The sequence below is a fragment of the Rhea pennata genome, chromosome 1 (assembly GCF_028389875.1).
Source record: "Rhea pennata isolate bPtePen1 chromosome 1, bPtePen1.pri, whole genome shotgun sequence".
Classification (NCBI taxonomy): domain Eukaryota; kingdom Metazoa; phylum Chordata; class Aves; order Rheiformes; family Rheidae; genus Rhea; species Rhea pennata.
The window spans coordinates 194,405,422-194,422,700 of record NC_084663.1 but is presented as its reverse complement, the minus strand read 5'-3'; the positions used below and the strand labels follow the sequence as shown (position 1 = coordinate 194,422,700).

Here is a 17,279-nt window from a genome sequence, read left to right as displayed (position 1 = left end):
GCTGGAAGCTGCCAACAAGTCCACTTCCTTCTCAGGCACCCCACAGCTGATGCAACCTGCGGCCACATAAAGGCACTTTGTTCAGAATCTGCACTTTATTTTTTGTGTGTGTGTGTGAAAACAGCTGTCACGCAAATTTGGGATTATGGCACTTAATAAAGATAAAATATTAATAATTAAAAACACAACAAAACATCTGCTTTTGATCGCTGCCTAATTCTGTTGTTTTGCATCTTCTGCACTGTTTTCTTGACCAGGATTACCCAGATCTCAATTCAGGCGGCTGTGACTGGCATGTAACAGCAGAAGGTTCATCGTGCAGGAAATTTAAATTACAGTAAGTCTCTTTACACGGCTGAGAACAACTTCTTGGCTGCTATATTCTGAATTACCAAACGTGATTCCTTACGGACAGTGAGCTAGTCAGAGCATGACGCATCGCCCAGGACCCTGGGCAGACATTTACCTCCTCTCACACCTCCCCTTCAGCCCCGCTATGAGCCCTGGCGCTACGGCCGTGCCGCAGCACGGGCCGGGACCGCACAGCCCTGCGCCCGCTCCACCGCGCGCCCAACCGCCGCCCCCGCCCGTTGGGCCGTTGGGCCGTTGGGCGCAGGCGCGGGCCGCCTGGCGCTCAGGCGCAGGCGCGGGCAGCCCCGGGAAGGCCCCGCAGTTAAGGGCGGCTCCGGAACCGCCTCCCTCTTTTCGGCCCGGGCCGCCATTTTGTAGACACGCGGGGGAGCCGCGCCGAGCCGCGCTCGCCGCCCTCAGGTGCCTCGGCGGCCCCGGGCGGCGGCGGCAGGGCGGGCGGCGGCGCGGGGGCCGCGCGGCACCGGCGGGTGGCGGCGGGGGCCTCGCGCGGGCCGGGCTGAGGGAGCGGGGAGGCCGCGGCCTGCAGGCCGCGATGCGGGCCGGGGCGGAGGGTGCCGCGGCGCCGCCACCGCCGGGTTGCGGGAGGGCGGGGAGCGGCGTGCGCGGGGCAGGCGGCGCTGGGCGCCGCGGCGACGCGGGGCACGCGAGACCGGGGGGCCGGGGGGGTCCTGTCGGGCAGGGAGCACAGCTTGGAACTAGGGAGCTGCTCCACTCCGGTCACAAGCGCGGTTGATCGTATCAGATGCAGCGGTGTTTGAGAACCTGGGTGGGGGGGATTTTGCCCTTGGGAAGAGAGACTCGGGGAGCTGGGCTTGCCCAGCCTGGAGCAGAGATGGCTTCGGGGTCACATAACAGCAGACACGGGGACCGCCGCTGCTAAGGATGTGGAGACAGAGCCAGGCCTTGACAGGGGCACATGGCAGGAGGACAAGCAAGAGGAGGCATAAACTGAAACGAGATCGGTTTAGGCTGGGTATAAGGAAAAGCATTTTCATTGTGGGGCAACGTCAAGACTTGGAACAGACTGCCCAGGGAGGCTATGCAGTCTCGCCATCTTTGAAGGCTTTTAACACCTGACAGGATAAAGCCCTGAGCAAATGCCCCATTCTTATCTCATAGCTGACCCTGCTTTAAGGAGGAGGTTGGTCTAGATGTTTTTCTGAGGTCCTTTGTAACCTGAATTATCCCATGATTCTATATAAATATATATTTTTTCCCCTTATGAGTGTCTGAATAAATAGCGTTGTTTGACCTGGTCCTGCAGTTGAGGAGTGTTACTGTTTTGAGTAGGTGTAGAGGCTGATTTTTTCCAAAGTGTCATTACTGGTCAGATTTTTAGTGAATGAACTGATAACAGAGTAATTTGCATTAATTTTCAGAATAATCAGCCAAAATGACGAACACAAAGGGGAAGAGGAGGGGAACACGTTACATGTTTTCAAGGCCATTTCGCAAGCATGGTAAGCATATCTTGTAATAAGTGCACCTATATTAAGTTTCTGGATTTCAGCTGTCCCTAGATAGCATTTGAAGAACAATGGCTTGTGACAAAGCATAACTAAAAATTTAAACCAAAAAGTAAGATGGAAATACAACAACAGGTCCTATAACTTATTTATTAGTATTCTGATTTCTTAACAGTAGTAGCAATACTAATTCTGTCATTGCTTCAAAATGAATTTGAAAGGGGAAGTGAGGAGAATGCTTCAAAGTAGTCATATATACTTGAAATATACATTTTGTTGCCTCTTAGCTGTGGACAGTGATAAGTTATTCACAATGAAGCAATAGGAAATAGTTGGAGCTAATACCTGTCTTCTGCGTTTGAGATTGAGGCTGTAAGCGTTCCTGAGTTAGCTGGGATTTTTTTAATCATTTGGTAGTATGTGAAGAGAGAGTTACTGAGGAAAATGGCTGGCTCAGTTTTATGTATCTTTAATTAAAATTTGAGAGTTTTTCAATGAAATGCTATCAAATGTATCATCTGTTCAGTGAAACTGTAAGCCTGATAAATACTCAAATTTTTATCTCTTAACAGGCGTCGTCCCTCTAGCCACCTACATGCGCATCTACAAGAAGGGCGATATTGTCGATATCAAGGTACCACCTGCAATACAGTGTAATAATTTTCAGTTCCTGGTTTTGTGATGTAGCCCTTTGTATTATTCATATCGTGTCTCAACAGAAGTATATGCTTTTGAAACAATACTGTAATAAAAATGCTGCTGAAACAACAGTAACACTTCAGTGTCACATACTGTTGTATGTGCAATATATGCATTTTGTTATGCTTTGGTACTGTGTGTTAAGCTGAACAAATCAAGTGAAGAATGCCGTATCAAATACTGGTGCTACTGTATGGTGCCTATTAGCCCTGTCTTCACAGTGAACCCAACTGTCATTTTGATTTGCATCTGTTATTTGGAAGAGCCATGGTCTATGGTACGGTAGCAGTTGCTAAAATAAATGTGTATACGTATGTGATACTACAGAAGAATAAGTGCAGCTTTTTTTCCAATTATTTGGAATTTTCTACGACTGCTCATTTAAAATCAGCAATATTTTCAAAATTAAGTTGTACTGAATCTTAAATTTTTTTTGAACCTTTAGTTTCTTTTGAAAAGCCACATTTTCACATCAGTTGCACAAAATCTGTTCTCCCCCACCACTTTTGACCTTTGGAGAATTATCTTGTTCAAGAATTAACACTTCTTGACGTTCTGGAGCTTGATGATGATTGTCTCCTATGATTGCTTCACTAAAAGTAAAATGATCAAATCATTTCACCGGCACTGAAAGCAACCAGAATTGTCATAGAAGAAATTTGGTAGTCTTCAGATATAAAATATGTTGTTAGAAGTTTATGAATAAGATAGGAATATTTTTAAATCAATCTCAAGTAGATGTGTGTTTTCCATTAAATTCTGAAACAGAAGTTCATTACATTGCTTCTATTTTTTTCTGAATTAAAGCTTACCATTCATTCTTGTTTTAACTCTTTGACAGGGTATGGGTACTGTTCAACAAGGTATGCCTCACAAATGTTACCATGGCAAGACTGGAAGGGTATATAATGTTACTCAGCATGCTGTGGGCATTATCGTAAACAAGAAGGTTAAGTAAGTAACGCAGTTCTATTCATTGAAACTTTTATATCCAGAGAAGTTGTCTGTAATGGCACCCTCCTTTCACTTTGCCAGTTAAGACATTTTTTGTCTTGATTGGTCATTCAAGGTGGGTAAAGTATATATCCTTTTATAACCCAAGCAAATGCTGGTCATTTGTTTTGGATCCTGTCAGGGGAAACAATTTTGATTCTTCTGAGCAGCATGTAAAGCAATAAGTACTTAAGAGAGATTTTCAGCTAGCTGTCACAGTTCTATTGTGATCTCTTTTAATAGTACATTGTGGCTGTGTTCAGCTGTGTTTTGTACAGTCTGTTCAGAAAAGGACATAACCTTTTTCCTCCAAGAACTGGAGGGAGTACAGTAGTAATAGATTCAGTTATCCTTCTGTTTGTTACAAGGTTAGAATTACTTCTTCCCCAGAGTCTTAATAGTCAGCTGTCAGTATATTGTCATGTATTAGTGTGCTTTCAGTTACATAAGTTATGTATCATTTGCATGCAGACTATTTCATCTGCGACAATGTATTCTGAATGAATAGTGTTTAAAGAAAAATGATCTATAATTGAGCTTATGAAGTTACTTACGTAATGGTCATAAAACTAGCTTTGAAATGGCCTTTTTTTGTAAGTGCAGTTGTTTAAAACACGATTTTTTTCCTTAGGGGCAAGATTCTTGCCAAGAGAATTAATGTGCGTATTGAGCATATTAAACATTCAAAGAGCAGAGATAGCTTCCTGCAGCGTGTGAAGGAGAATGAAAGGAAGAAAAAGGAAGCAAAAGAAAAAGGCATTTGGGTTCAGCTGAAACGTCAGGTAACGTTCTTAATTGTAGTTGACACATTATTGATTCAGTTTACCAGAAAAAGCATACTTGAACCGAATCAATTAACAAAAATGTTTCTTTCAAAACAGCAGAGGTTTGTGTTGTAAAATTAACTCTATCTCCTTTCTAAAAGAAAATACATTAATGAAGCAGCTTACTGCATCCTGAAAAATCTAGGTCTATGACACTGTTGGAGTTTTCTGATGCTACCACCCTAACTTGTGTTCACTTCCTTTTTTCACTCCCTTGCCACTTTACTACAAAGAGAGGGTGCCAGCATGCAGTGTATCTGCATCTGAAGTGTTATTTTTGTGTGGTGCCTTAGAACTGCACCATCCATGGATAAAGATGACATCTTTGTCTGTGAACAAAAGGACAAGTGCTTCCTGTTCTGACATCACTTCTAGGGGGTTGCTGATCTCCACTAGAAGCTTTAATTGATTGCAGGAACTCTGTTGGTTTTGGATTGGGTGAATTTATCTGCAATAGTTTCTATTCAGTAAAGAATAACTAAACTAGAGAGAAGAAAATGATTCTTCGTTCTAGAACCACAGTGTAGGTAACTTTATGTTAACTTGGATTAATAAATCGCAGAGTGTAAAGCCTAGATTTCTTCATTCAGCAGTGGAAGTCACATAGTTTCACTGTATTTATTTATACTGTATTTATTTTATATATTTACTATACTACAGAACTATAGTCATAATTTTATTGTTGATCTTTTGAAGCGAACTTTAAAGACACTAGGAATTATAAGATTTCTATATATGCGTGTATAAAAATATAATAGTGCATTAAATGTTGTCAAAATTAAGTTTTGCGTAAGATTTGCTTTGATTGACAGTTGTGTGAGTTCTTTCTCTTTTGTTTGCAGCCTGCTCCACCAAGGGAAGCACATTTTGTGAGAACCAATGGCAAGGAGCCAGAGCTGCTGGAGCCAATTCCCTATGAGTTCATGGCATAATGTATGTTTAAAGAAATAAATTAAAAGTTTTTGGACGAGTGTATTTGGTTGTAGTTGATTTCTTTCAATAGTTTTTAGAACAGATGTTTCAGAAAACCTGTACTTCCTTTTATTGAAGGTTACTTGCTTAATCTGCAGCTTTTGCTTATCAGTTTAGTTGTTTATGTAGACTGTAAATTTTGGGGACACTGAAATTTGCTAATGCTCAATGATGATCATCCTCCTTTGATTACCTAATGAGGTAATGTGAGATGACATGGAATATTTCACCGGCGAACTGAGAGCATGTAGCAGACCTGTACAGTGTCACTTGAAGTTTTTTTTTTTTTTTTTTTTTTTTTTAATGGGGATAGAGATAACGAACTTCAGATCTCACTTATTATAAGCCTTTGGTTAAAAGGCCTCAGCCTAATACCAAAGAACATTTGGTTCACAGTTGTTGAAAACTACCTTTTGAGAAATGGCTGTGGGCACACTTCAGTGTTTTATCATTGTAACCCCTAAAAGAGGGATCCCCAGGGCGGGAAACATCCTGAGGGAAAAGTTGTAGGTTAGAAACAAGTCTCGTTGTCTCGGGCATTTACTTCTATTGTTGTAATCAGCCTACATAGCTGAATACTTGAATTTTATGTGGAAAAGACGATTGGCTGTCTGAATCTAAATACCTGTTGGATGCTCTCATGCATTTTTCACACCCCATTGATTCTATTCTAATACAACACAGAAAAAATAAAATGATGGGAAACTGAACCCAGTGTTACCTGCCCAGTACTTGTTAATCAGAAAACATCTTTAGCTAAATCTACTTATTGACCAATGCAGTATTTTTTTGTTGTTGTTGTTGAGTTGTGTTTTGAAATTGTGTAAAGGTTGCTAAAGAAACTGCCGAAAGTTAACATTGAAAATACATAAGATGACCCTTAATCCTTTGAATATGGATGATCTTTACGTTCCGAGATGTGATGTAAGGTGCTGCTTAGCTCCCTTGAGTGATGCCAAACTAACATCTACACGTGCAGGGAGTAAAATACTAAAGAAGTTATTGGCCTCAAGAACTTTGTAGGTATTGACTATTGAAAATTGCTGAATAATCAAATGTAGGAAAACGGAATGTTTTGGGAGCGAGAAATTGAGAGATAATGCTTACTTTTCCCTTAATTCTAGAGTTGCTTTAAGTGCAAGTATTGAACTGTAGGTACTGATTGCTCCTAAATGAAGGGATTAAGCCTTACAGTTATCTGACATTGAATTGTGGGCGCTCCTCCCATAATCCCCGTGAGATTCCTTTCTCATGGAATGTAGTTTTTGGTTGTAGAAATCATTCTCTGGTGTGGCCTGATACTTAAGGGTGAGAGGCTTTGAACACCAGAGGTCCATAGTCACAGTGAGCAGGTACTGCATTCAGTGTTTCTCCAGACTCCATCTCATAAGATGGAGCGGGCAGTATAGTTGGAATGACTTTGAAACTGCCTTGAAGAAGAACGGAGCAAAGCACACCCATTAGCAGGCTGATACAGGATATTAGTGACAGTTCTTGAATTTTGGCATTATGTGTGTTAGATGCAGAGTGCGCCACACTTACGAAGCAAGGCTGATGAATACAGCTTCCACTGTTGTGACTTGTTCACTTAAGATCAGGTGGGGTTTTCTTGGAGCAGCTAGATGTGTAAACTAATGCACAGGCCTTTATCAGCTTCTTTGGCTTGTAAACTTTCACAGCAAATTAAAATAAAAATTGATTTGCAAGATATGCCTCATTTTCCTTTAAGCTTGGCTTCTTTAGTTAAGTGGGAGATTATTTAGGGGAATGATCTTTGGTATTCTGAATTTTCTGCTCATACATGCCTGTGTAAGTTACTTTGGTTCTGTTCCGTACTTTTCTGTCAAGATACAAGTGGTTTGGCATTAGCATCATGATGAAATGGTTAACAGTAACTATGAATAAGTGGTAGGTTGAAAATAAATCCAAAAGTCTAGAACAACTTAAAATCAGGAATAGACAGTATTCAGTTTAGTCTCACTTTTGTGCTGGAGACCCGTCACATAGCAACAGCTTTTCATGCAATTAGTCTCTGTTTTCAAGGTCACTATGCAGACAGTTAAAGCTCATAAGCACATATTTGGAAGCTGTGTGTGGGCTGGGAGGAGAAGGAAATTCTTTCCTTGATCAGGATTCCCAGAAATGACCGAAAATGAAATTGGGTTTGTGTGACAAGAGAATTATCTCTTTAAGGTTTCTTAGTCAATCTGTATTTTTCAGATACTAAAGATTTAACCTGTCATAGGTTTATAGACGTTACTTTTTAGTCACTTTCAATGCACTGGTACCCTTCCTGGTAATCTCGGAGGTTTGCCAAAGTGCAGCTCAGATACTTGCAGATCTTTGTATCTGCTGCTGAAACATTCTTCCTATATGTTTGGCTGTCCTGTTTGCATAGTCCTATCGGAAGAGGGAGATCTATGAGTTAAGTTGCTTAAAAATCTGCCTGTCAAGATTATCTTCAGTCACAGAACTAGTGTCTTAAGTTGAAGTGCATCCTTCTTTATGTGATACAACAATTTTAAATATATACATAATTTGCTGAATATTTGGGGGGGACACCAGCAGAGCATGGGCAGGTATTCTGTAGTTTAGCACTTGTGCCTCTCTTGGCATTTGAAACATTTTTCCTTAGTGGTTGCAGTTGAAAGTTCTTGCGGTCCTCAGCATGCTCTGTATGGGATATTACACGTTAGACCCATAAAAGAATTGCAGCTGTAGTCAATACTCTGCTGTCCTACTTTGAGGCAGTGTCCAGAAGGCAAAAACTTGTAGCTAGCCTGCCACGCTAGCCACCTATGTGTTTCCTCATGTTGTGATAGAAGTGAATTGTTTCATTCCTGATACTCTGAATCGTGGCAAACTGTTGTGCAGTGTTTAAAGCTATAGGTGTCCTATATACTTAGGCACACCCTGAGGGCTAGTGGAATTCAAGAATTTCTAGTTTAAAGGCCAGTAACTCAAAAATGTTGTTACTGTACATTACCTGTCTTTCAGGCTGCCTTCTGGTACAAGAACTTCATAACACCCAAGTTGGTGATCAGGTTCCTTCACAGGTGGAGCGAAGAGCTTATGAGCAGGATTAACTGGACTTCAGTGAACTGATGGAAAAGACTAAAATGACAGCTGTGGTTTAAACCGGACTCCACCAGGGATATACTGTCAGGGAGACTCAGAATTAAATAGCTAAGCCTCCGTTCCTTTTTGCCCTGTCTCTATTTTAGAAGCAGTGCAGCTGCAGATCTCCCAATGGCTTACAATCCTATACAGGCACATCCCAGTGAATGCTTACCAGCTGGGTTGTGGCATGTTGGGCTGGCTTGTTTGTTTGTGTGTTTTGTTTTCTCTCTTTTAACCCTTTTGCTGACACCATTGTGCCGTTGAGGCATACTTAAATATTTGGTAAGGCAATGACAGGACAAATGACTGCAAGTAGCTTGGCAGCTTTGTTCCTAAGCCAGGCCCTTGCAGATGAGAGATTTGATTAAAAAATTCTCCCATGTACTAGCTGAATAAACCTGCTAGGGAGAAATGAGGAGAGCTTTTTCTCTGGCTGTCTTGGGTGGGTGGATCTAGAGGGAGGATGGTTGTGATCTATCTAGTAGATTGGGATTTGGTGAGATCTCTTCTGGTAATCGAATAATGGCAGGACATCATGTATGTGTCCAGTGATGGTTCTTTACGGACTGTGGGGCTTTCTTTTGACTGTTTTGTCAGCTTCAGCCTCTAGCGTATTACTTGCGCCAAGGTCAGAGTTCTGCTGAAGGCTGCGTAGTCAGTGTGTGCTAATTCTGTGTGACCAGGAAGGATCAAAAAGAACAAAAAGTACTGTTGAAAAAACGTGTCTTTATGAAGGGACTGCAGGCTCAGGACCCCAGCAGGAAGCAGGTGAAGCAAGCAAACCTGAGTGTGGTGAGAAATGTGCAAGGACACTCGCATCCCCATTCCTGGGGGGACACAGATTAGCAGCTGACACAAGACATTCTTCCTGTTGTATTTATCAAATAGGGGGAAAAGATCTTGAGCTTTCCTTACCTGTCCTTCTCAGGCCAATTCTGGACTTGACATTTTCACGACCCTCGATCAAAAGGACAACTGGCCATCCCAAACATAAGTAGCACGCTGTGGAGTGGCCTAACAGGTTGCAGAGCATGCCAAGAGCTATGCATACAGCTGCCAAAGAAAGTGTTCCTTGCTGTTCCAGCCCAGGCAGGTGAGCTCTGCAAGGTGCGGCGGGTTTCTGTGATGCAGGGAATGTAGAGAAAGAACATGGTTAAACTGAGCCTGGGCTTGTCACTGCCTAGATAACCTGCATCCCAGCCAGGAGGTGCTATGTGCCACACATTGTAGGGAGGCATACTACTGCATATGCTTTTCCCCTTGCTTGGAAAGAGTACCAGCATCCCCCTTAATTTAGAGGGTGGTGGTATAGAAGACATAAATTGTAAGCATTTAAGCATTGCATGTGAGGCCTGCTGAAATGTCTGTGAATCTGTATCTGGAGGTGCTGCCTAGGCCTGAGTAAGAATCAAGTTTTAGCACTTGGGGTTTACATAGTCATAACCATCCTGAGTTAGCCACTGAGTAGGAACATGGCTCCCTCCCATCAGTGACACCTGTACAGGTCAGGAACCCAAAGAGTGCACTCATCTCGGTGATGTTGCTGGTGTCTTAATTCACACTATTTGAATGATAGCCTTGGAAGCCTCAGTCACTATTTTGCTTATGTCCATCTCAGTCTGATTAGTTATTGACCATCATGAATTGCAGAATGTAAAGCTCCTCAGGGTTAACAGCTGCACTCCTGTGCATGGGCTTTTGATCCTGAATTTTCATACAAGGGTGGTGCAGCTGTACGAGCTCACAGCAAAGGTCCTCACCAGTGTGTCTTCACATAGAAAAGCTTTGCACCTGCTGCTGATTATCCCACATTCTAAGGATGATATGGTCCTGCCAGCCTTGAACCCAGAGCTTCTAGTGGACTGCAGCATCAGCTAGGACTCCCAGGAAAACAATGTGCAGATCTTGTTTCTTAGAAAAAAAGGGGACCCAGAAGTTCTCCAGATGTCCTACCCCAATGGCTACTGCAGCCACAGGGATTAGTCCCCTACTTCCTCTCGCAAAAGTACTTAGTGTGGAATGATATCAGAACTTGTAACAGGGAGGTGATCAGCAACCCAGGCTCTGGTGTCAGTGGGAATACAAGCAGGGCTAAATCTTGTTTCTGTGGGAGGGGCCTTATAGATGATAGGCGTGATGATAGGGATGGTGGCATGTGCAATCTGCAAAGGATGGATGAAAGTATGGCTTGATGCTTCCAAGCAGGACCTGGTGTCAAGAAAACAAAAGCTTCTTTGGATAACTTTGAACTTCTTGGGGAGTGTTTGGCTCTACAGGATGGTAATGGGTCTCATCTGAAGTAAAGCCTCTGAACTACATAAGTGAAGAACATCAGCTCCAGCTGCTTCAACCTCCTGATCTGGTCCATTGCACCAAAGTAGTTGATGTAGACACAGCCAATTCCTCCCTGGAAATGAGTTCCTTCACAGTGTTTCCTACCCAGAGATGCAGTCATCTCTGAGCATGACACCATGGTTTGCTGTGGGCGTGTGGGATGTTCTAACCAGCATGAGCACTAGAGCTTCCCAGAAGCAGGATGAGCTCCTCAGGTTCTGGATACAGTGTTTATTAATACTGCTACTTTCACAGCTCAGCACCTGGCAATCATCTGCCTGGAATGGACTCATTTTAATAATGTTCTTTCAAGAGCGCAATGAATGTACTCTGATAGCACTTTTGTAAAGAAATGCATAAAAATAGCTTGTGTTTTGCACCCTGTACTAGGCCAAAGACAAGTGGTGGTGCATGACAATGGGAGCAGATGACAATAACATTAACCTCTAGGAACCAAAAGCTTTCAATGATAAAAGAGAAATCTTGGTTACAAAAGAAAAGGGGCTCACTGGCATGATGGGAAGTTTTGAAGTAGAAATTTTACAGGCAATCAGTTTGCAAGGTTAGAAACGGCCTTGATACTGTAGTGGTTCTTAAGCACTGAGGTAATACAAATAATAAACAGCACTTATTCCACAGTGTTTTTCCTGGGCACTACTGTAGCTGTTGTTAATTAGCATGATGTTAACTACTCTGGGGCATGTGTGACCCTTCACTACAAAGTAAAGTGGAATCTTCATCAGGTAGAAAATTTATGGGGTTCCTAAGGCATAAGGGGGGAAAACTCTTTTAAACAGGGCAGAACAGTTCTCTTTGTGCAGCTGGTCAGCTCCTTGGTGGGTGCAGGGTGCAGAGCCTGAGCTGTGCCTTGACAAACCATGCTCTCCGTACCATCCGTAGGAAGTGGAGAACGGTCCCTCCTCCCATCCTTGATCCTGCAGCACTGAGGATTTGCTTCTCAGGAGCATCTTCTTGTGCTCTAGTAGACCAGAGCTGGCAAACATACTTCACTGTCCAGTGGCTTGGAGCTTGTGTCACTGGAAGGGACAGAGACTGAGGCCTTCCTCAGGATGTGCTTATCAGATAGGGTATCTGAACTCCTTTGTGGGTATAAGGAGAGGACAAGGGAAAACAAGAAAGAAACATAACGTGTTACTAGTATATGCATCTTCTGAGAGCTGTAGCGAAGGCTCCCCTCGAAGGGGAGTAACATGCCCCTCTGTAGGCACCAGCCTGTTCCCCATATGGGTGACCTGGCAGGGCTCCCCTGTCCCATGGAGTGGCAGCCTGTTCTCCTCCACTTCTCCTTCCTTAGAGGCCAGGAGTGTGGAAAGTGCTTATTTGTAGCCCAGCTGCTGTCAAGGTTCAGGTCAGCTGCCTGCATGCAGGTGTCCAGCACCTTTTAGGTGCCCTAGGGCATCTGAACAGGATAGGTGGGACACAGCAGCTCCAGGAGACCCATGGGGCCCAGCAGCCTGGGCCCACTCAGCACAGCCCCAGTGGCCCTCAGCACCTAAATTTAGCCAGCTGACCTGAGCCCCCCTTCTTCACAGGTGGGACATGAAAATGCCTGGAAACAGCCAACTGCAAGTCTAGGCCAAGGGTGGGGAAGAAGGAAGGTGAATTTAAGCCCCGTCCTGGCAGCTGGATGCCCACCATGCATGCGCAGCCTGGCTGGTGTGCAGCTGGCTTCTCCATGGTGCTGGGCTGTGAACCCACAAACCCTCCTGGGGATCTGGATGCTGCTGGTTGGCCCTTCTGCCCAAGCTCCTTTCAAATACGTTTACTGAAATCTTCCATGTTGTTTCTCACTGGCTTGTGTTATCCGTGTGACAGTATTAAAAAGACAGCCCTTAAATGAATTATTTGATCTTGTAAACACTTATGTGCTTGCAAAGCAGCATGCCGCAGCAGCAGTTTTACAGAACCCAAGGCAATCGTTCACACAAAAAGATTAAAGCAGAAAAACAACTGTTTGCAGGTTTGAGGCTTTACCTGCTAAGTTGCAAAATTAAGCCCTCATGATGAAGCGCCTTTCTTTTCTGAAACTTTCCTTCACTTGAAAAGCCCAAGGGCCTGATTCAAACCTCAAGGCCAAGTGGGCTACAAGGCTGGCTTTCAGCAACAACAACAGCAGACGGATGTATCCATATGTGATGAACAAAATGGTCTGAGATAAAATCATTTCCCCTTCTTTTCCTTCTGTGACTTGAGAAACACGTTGTGGGGAGAGCGAGTGAAGCAGGAGCTCGTGGCTGGTGACGGCGTGCAGCACGGCCTCACGCTCGGCTCTGTATTTTTAGCACTGTGGGTGAACTGCGGCTTTCTGTGCTGCGGACATGCACGTGTGCAATTGCACAAGCAACGAGAGAGGGGCACGGGGCAGACGCGCAGAGCGGCGGCCTTCCCGGCCCCACGGCCGCCAGCGGTATTTCTCCCCCTCGCGGCCGGGCCGGGCAGGGCTCTTCTCCCAGCTGCTGTGGGGCAGCTCCCGCTTGCCTCGGCGCTGCGCGCCCGCCGCCCCCGCAGCCGCGGAGCCGCCCCGCAGGCGGTGCCCGGCCAGGGGCGGCGCAGCCGGGCCGCGGCGGCGCCTTTAAAACCCGCGGGCGGCCGCCGCCGCTGCCGTCGGGTGCCGCCGAGCCGAGCCGAGCCGAGCCGAGCCGAGCCGAGCCGAGCCGAGCCGAGCCGAGCCGGCCGCGGGGCCGCCCCCTCCATGCGCCTGCCGAGCATGTCCCAGCCCTTCCTGCTGGCGCCCATCGCGGAGTGCCCCGCGGGGCCGCCCCGCGCCCAGGTCCGCCTCGCGGTGCTGGGCGCCCGCGGCGTCGGCAAGAGCGGTGAGCGCGGGGCTGCGCGCGGGGCTGCGCGGGTGCCGGCGCGGGGCTGCGTGGGTCGCCGCGCCTAACGCGGCCGCTCTGTGTTGCAGCGCTGATCGTGCGGTTCCTGACCAAGCGGTTCATCGGGGACTACGAGCCCAACACAGGTGAGGTGGGCGGCGGGGAGCCCGCAGGTGAGGTCGGCCGCCGCGGCGCGGGCAGCCGCGGGTCTTCACTGCCGCCCCGTGTCTCTCAGGGAACCTCTACTCCCGCCTGGTCCATCTGGAAGGAGAGCAAGTGGCCGTGCAGATCCAGGACACGCCGGGCTGTATCCAGGTAGGGGCGCGTCGCCGTCCCGCGGGCGTCGGTGAAGCCCCGCGGCGGCGTCCGTAGGCGCCGGTGTCCTCCCCGCCCCGCCGGGGGCTCGCGGCTGCTGCTCCCAAACCCTGTCGCCAGCAGGCATTTACCTGTGAAGAGACTGGGCTGTACAGCAGTTGGCTGGCTAGTTCGTGGTTTGCACTGAACTGGTCAGAGGTATCCACTTTATTTTTAAAAATAAAGTTTAACTCAAAACCTTGTAGACCATACAGGCTTATGAACTTTTGGGGAGATTTTGCTGTTGATCTCTCTTCCTGAGCTACACTTAACTGTCTGAAGTACTAAGAAGGGGGGGGGAGAAAGAAAAAGAAAAATGAACTGCAGCATGTTGAGCTAAGTGATCCAAGAATAGGCATTAGAAGTCCCAAATTCTGGCTTGTTTGCTTAAATTAAATCAGTTTTTCTTTACCACTTACGGGCTCAGCTTTTGGGTCTAAGTTCCTTAGAAGGGAAACAGCTGGGTTAACATCTCCTAAGACAGAGCTCACATTTATCTTTGGACCTGTTTCAGTGCTATTTATGATGCAAGCTTTTTATTTTTCACAACTCAATATGAAATTTTTACTGTCATATCACAGGTGCAAGAAGACCCTGTGCAGATGCTGGATGCCTTGTCTAGATGTGCGAGGTGGGCAGAAGGCTTCCTCTTGGTCTACTCTGTCACAGACTACAGTAGCTATGAGTCAATTCGACCTCTCCATCAGCACATCCGCAAGGTCCATCCAGATGCGAGGACTCCCATCATTATTGTGGGAAACAAAGCAGACCTTCTCCATGCCAGGCAAGTACAGGCAAAAGATGGACTACAGCTGGCGAATGAACTAGGCAGCCTGTTTTTAGAAATTTCCACGAGTGAAAACTCCCACGGTGTCTGCGAGGTTTTCCAGTATCTTTGCAAGGAGGTCAGCAAACTTCACCACAGCAGCAGCACAGACAGGAGACGGTCATCCATCATCCCTCGGCCCAAATCTCCCAATATGCAAGATCTAAAAAGACGATTCAAACAGGCTTTATCTTCCAAGGTCAAATAAACCCCACTGATAAGATCAAGTGTGACTCAATAGACTTCTTATTTTTGTAAGCTAGTTAATAAAGATCTTTATTTTTGTACTAATGCCAGCGATGTGGAAGTAAGTATATTGAAGCTTGCAGTTCTTTTTGCTATTCTATTTTGCTCAACTGTTACTCTTTTAAATTTGATTTAAAAAAAAATGCTACATAGCAACCAAATAAAAATCTTTGGTAGCTGGAGAAGAGGAATTTGCTGTGAGGCTTTGAATCTGTTTCTGTTTGGGTCTGGGATTTGCTGTTTTAGTTCGCTCAAATTACTTTTGTTCTTGGGTCATTTTCCTGCTTGTAAAATTGGGGTGATGATGATGTAACACTCACTCGCCTTAATATTTGGAAAGCCTTAGTTGGAAAGCTTTATATGGAGAGGAAAAAAAAAGCATCATTAAACATGGAAAAAAAGACTGGCTATACGAATTCTGCTTATAATAAGATTTTGCTCTCTTTCTTCAGAGGTTCCTATTTTGCTAGCATTTGTAACAACATGAATGATAAGCTGTTACAAATTAATTCCAATTTTTGATATGCTGTGCTGCTTATTTTATAGATCTGTCCCACCAAATTAGTCTCTTGAGCTCAATTTTTAACATGAGGGTTGAGGTTTCTCCCAGAAATCATTGTGGGCCAAAGTGCTGAGCAATCCGCAACAATGATGAGTGTGTGGGAGTACTGCTGCTATCTCCGGAGATGTGTGGTAGGAGGGACTGATGCGTAGATCCTGTTAATAGAAAATAGCTGCAGTTAAAAGGAATCACATCTTTATTTTCCCCAGTGAAATTTTGTAGTTAGGCAGAGACAGGATGGAACATCTACTTCAGTAAGCTCCATACCATGCTAGAGTGATTTTAGTAACTATGCTAGATACCTAAACATGGAATGTGTTTTGTACTTACAAATGTGCCTCTGAGGTATGTGCTGCAGGGAGATGGCTGTGCCTTGCCAGTACCTGCTCTTTCTGTCCCCTTGGACTTCAAACACCGTGGGCCATCTCCACTCCTGATGTGCAGAGGAAAGCAGTGGTAGTAGACATGGAAAGGGGGCCTGAGCAAGCTAACCAAATTGCTGTGGGAGGAATCAGAGGCATGAGTTAGCTCTGGGTGGTGGTGGATGCTGCCAGCTGTATCCATATCCAGGACTATGCACAGTCTAAGTCTGGGCACAGTGTTGGTACCTCCCCTCAAAGATTGTATGCAGCTCCACCAAAGGGATCCTGAAAGTGAAGGGACACAGCTCAAAGCCTGTAGGAACAGAGTCTTATTCCATGTGGTTGAAGGTGGGACTGAAAACTGAGTCAAAAAATCTTGAATTTGACTAGGGGCTGTGTAAAATCGTGGTGATGACCCACATGAATCAGCGTTCTGTTTGAGATGTATCTGAAAGATTTTTTCACCATGCAAATCCTTACTTAAGGTTCAGTCTGTGGGCTCAGGGGCTTGAGGAGAGCAAGGGAAATGGGGTTGAGGACAAGAAGTACATTCTTGGCAGACTCAAACTTACTGCACAGGCTATGTAGTCATGGGGAAATTTGAAAAGGCTGAAAATCAAAGAGGGTTAAAAAAAATCAAAGTTGATTATTTATCCATCATTTCATCATACTCTGATGGGGGATAACAAATTGTTTTTCAAGAGGAAAATACCACTGTGATACATTTTTGATTTCCTTTGATTTTTTTTTAACTGTAGCTTTTGTCTCTGGGAAGTAGCTTGGTAAAATATAACATGTGGCAAGAGTATTCCAGGTTCCTTGAGATGGTGAAGGTTGGTTTCACACATGTAGTGCTGTTTCTCTGGGCAGGTTGCTGAAAGTGTTCAGCTCATAGATGTGCATAAAATATGCTAAAAGGGCAGGAATGGGTATTCTGTATCTCCTGGCAGCCAGCAACGGCCAGGTAAAACAGAGCGTGAGGCAATGCCCGACCCCTGGCGCCTGGTTCCCCGGGGGAAACGGGAGCTCAGGGCTCTGCCTTGGTGCAAGTCTGGCTTCAGGATATATTTTCCATGGCAGTAAAACTGCCTTTCCCCTGCTTCTGGGCCGGGCGTGCGAGCGAGCTGCCGCAGAACCGCTCAGGCCGCGCAGCCCCGAACGGACCGGCCCAGCGGTGGGGGGCGAGACGACCGACCGCCGGCCGCTCTAACGCGCCGGTTCCTCCGGAGCCGGGTGGGCGCGAGGCGGAGGGGCGCGCGGGGAGGCAAAGCTGCCTCTGGCGGCAGCAGGGGAGCTCAAAGGCTCGGCACCGCTC

General features: G+C 45.6%; 2 protein-coding genes and 2 non-coding genes across 4 annotated transcripts; all 4 read left to right on the top strand.

Annotated features, from left to right (window-relative positions):
* The first annotated feature begins 662 nt into the window (after positions 1-662).
* Positions 663-5,329, top strand: RPL21 (ribosomal protein L21). Its single transcript, XM_062567186.1, has 6 exons — positions 663-771; positions 1,752-1,832; positions 2,411-2,472; positions 3,379-3,491; positions 4,162-4,312; positions 5,197-5,329. Exons 2-6 carry the CDS (start codon positions 1,766-1,768, stop codon positions 5,284-5,286), a joined length of 483 nt encoding a protein of 160 aa, XP_062423170.1. The 5' UTR covers positions 663-771; positions 1,752-1,765; the 3' UTR covers positions 5,287-5,329.
* On the top strand, positions 3,097-3,173 carry LOC134135771 (small nucleolar RNA SNORD102). Its single transcript, XR_009957359.1, has one exon. It is a non-coding gene; the product is annotated as a small nucleolar RNA SNORD102 (small nucleolar RNA).
* Positions 3,551-3,683, top strand: LOC134135787 (small nucleolar RNA SNORA27). The gene has a single exon (XR_009957373.1). It is a non-coding gene; the product is annotated as a small nucleolar RNA SNORA27 (small nucleolar RNA).
* Positions 5,330-13,420: 8,091 nt separating the features above from the next.
* On the top strand, positions 13,421-15,438 carry RASL11A (RAS like family 11 member A). Its single transcript, XM_062577033.1, has 4 exons — positions 13,421-13,614; positions 13,704-13,760; positions 13,850-13,929; positions 14,550-15,438. Exons 1-4 carry the CDS (start codon positions 13,494-13,496, stop codon positions 15,000-15,002), a joined length of 711 nt encoding a protein of 236 aa, XP_062433017.1. The 5' UTR covers positions 13,421-13,493; the 3' UTR covers positions 15,003-15,438.
* Positions 15,439-17,279: the final 1,841 nt, after the last annotated feature.

Bases quoted from the DNA above. Each gene is read 5' to 3' on its own strand.
- RPL21 (XM_062567186.1), top strand. From the start codon at position 1,766: ATGACGAACACAAAGGGGAAGAGGAGGGGAACACGTTACATGTTTTCA. The intron at 2,473-3,378 runs GTACCACCTGCA...ACTCTTTGACAG, and splicing joins GCGATATTGTCGATATCAAG to GGTATGGGTACTGTTCAACA. The intron at 4,313-5,196 runs GTAACGTTCTTA...TTTTGTTTGCAG, and splicing joins GGGTTCAGCTGAAACGTCAG to CCTGCTCCACCAAGGGAAGC.
- RASL11A (XM_062577033.1), top strand. From the start codon at position 13,494: ATGCGCCTGCCGAGCATGTCCCAGCCCTTCCTGCTGGCGCCCATCGCG. The intron at 13,761-13,849 runs GTGAGGTGGGCG...CGTGTCTCTCAG, and splicing joins GGACTACGAGCCCAACACAG to GGAACCTCTACTCCCGCCTG. The intron at 13,930-14,549 runs GTAGGGGCGCGT...GTCATATCACAG, and splicing joins ACACGCCGGGCTGTATCCAG to GTGCAAGAAGACCCTGTGCA.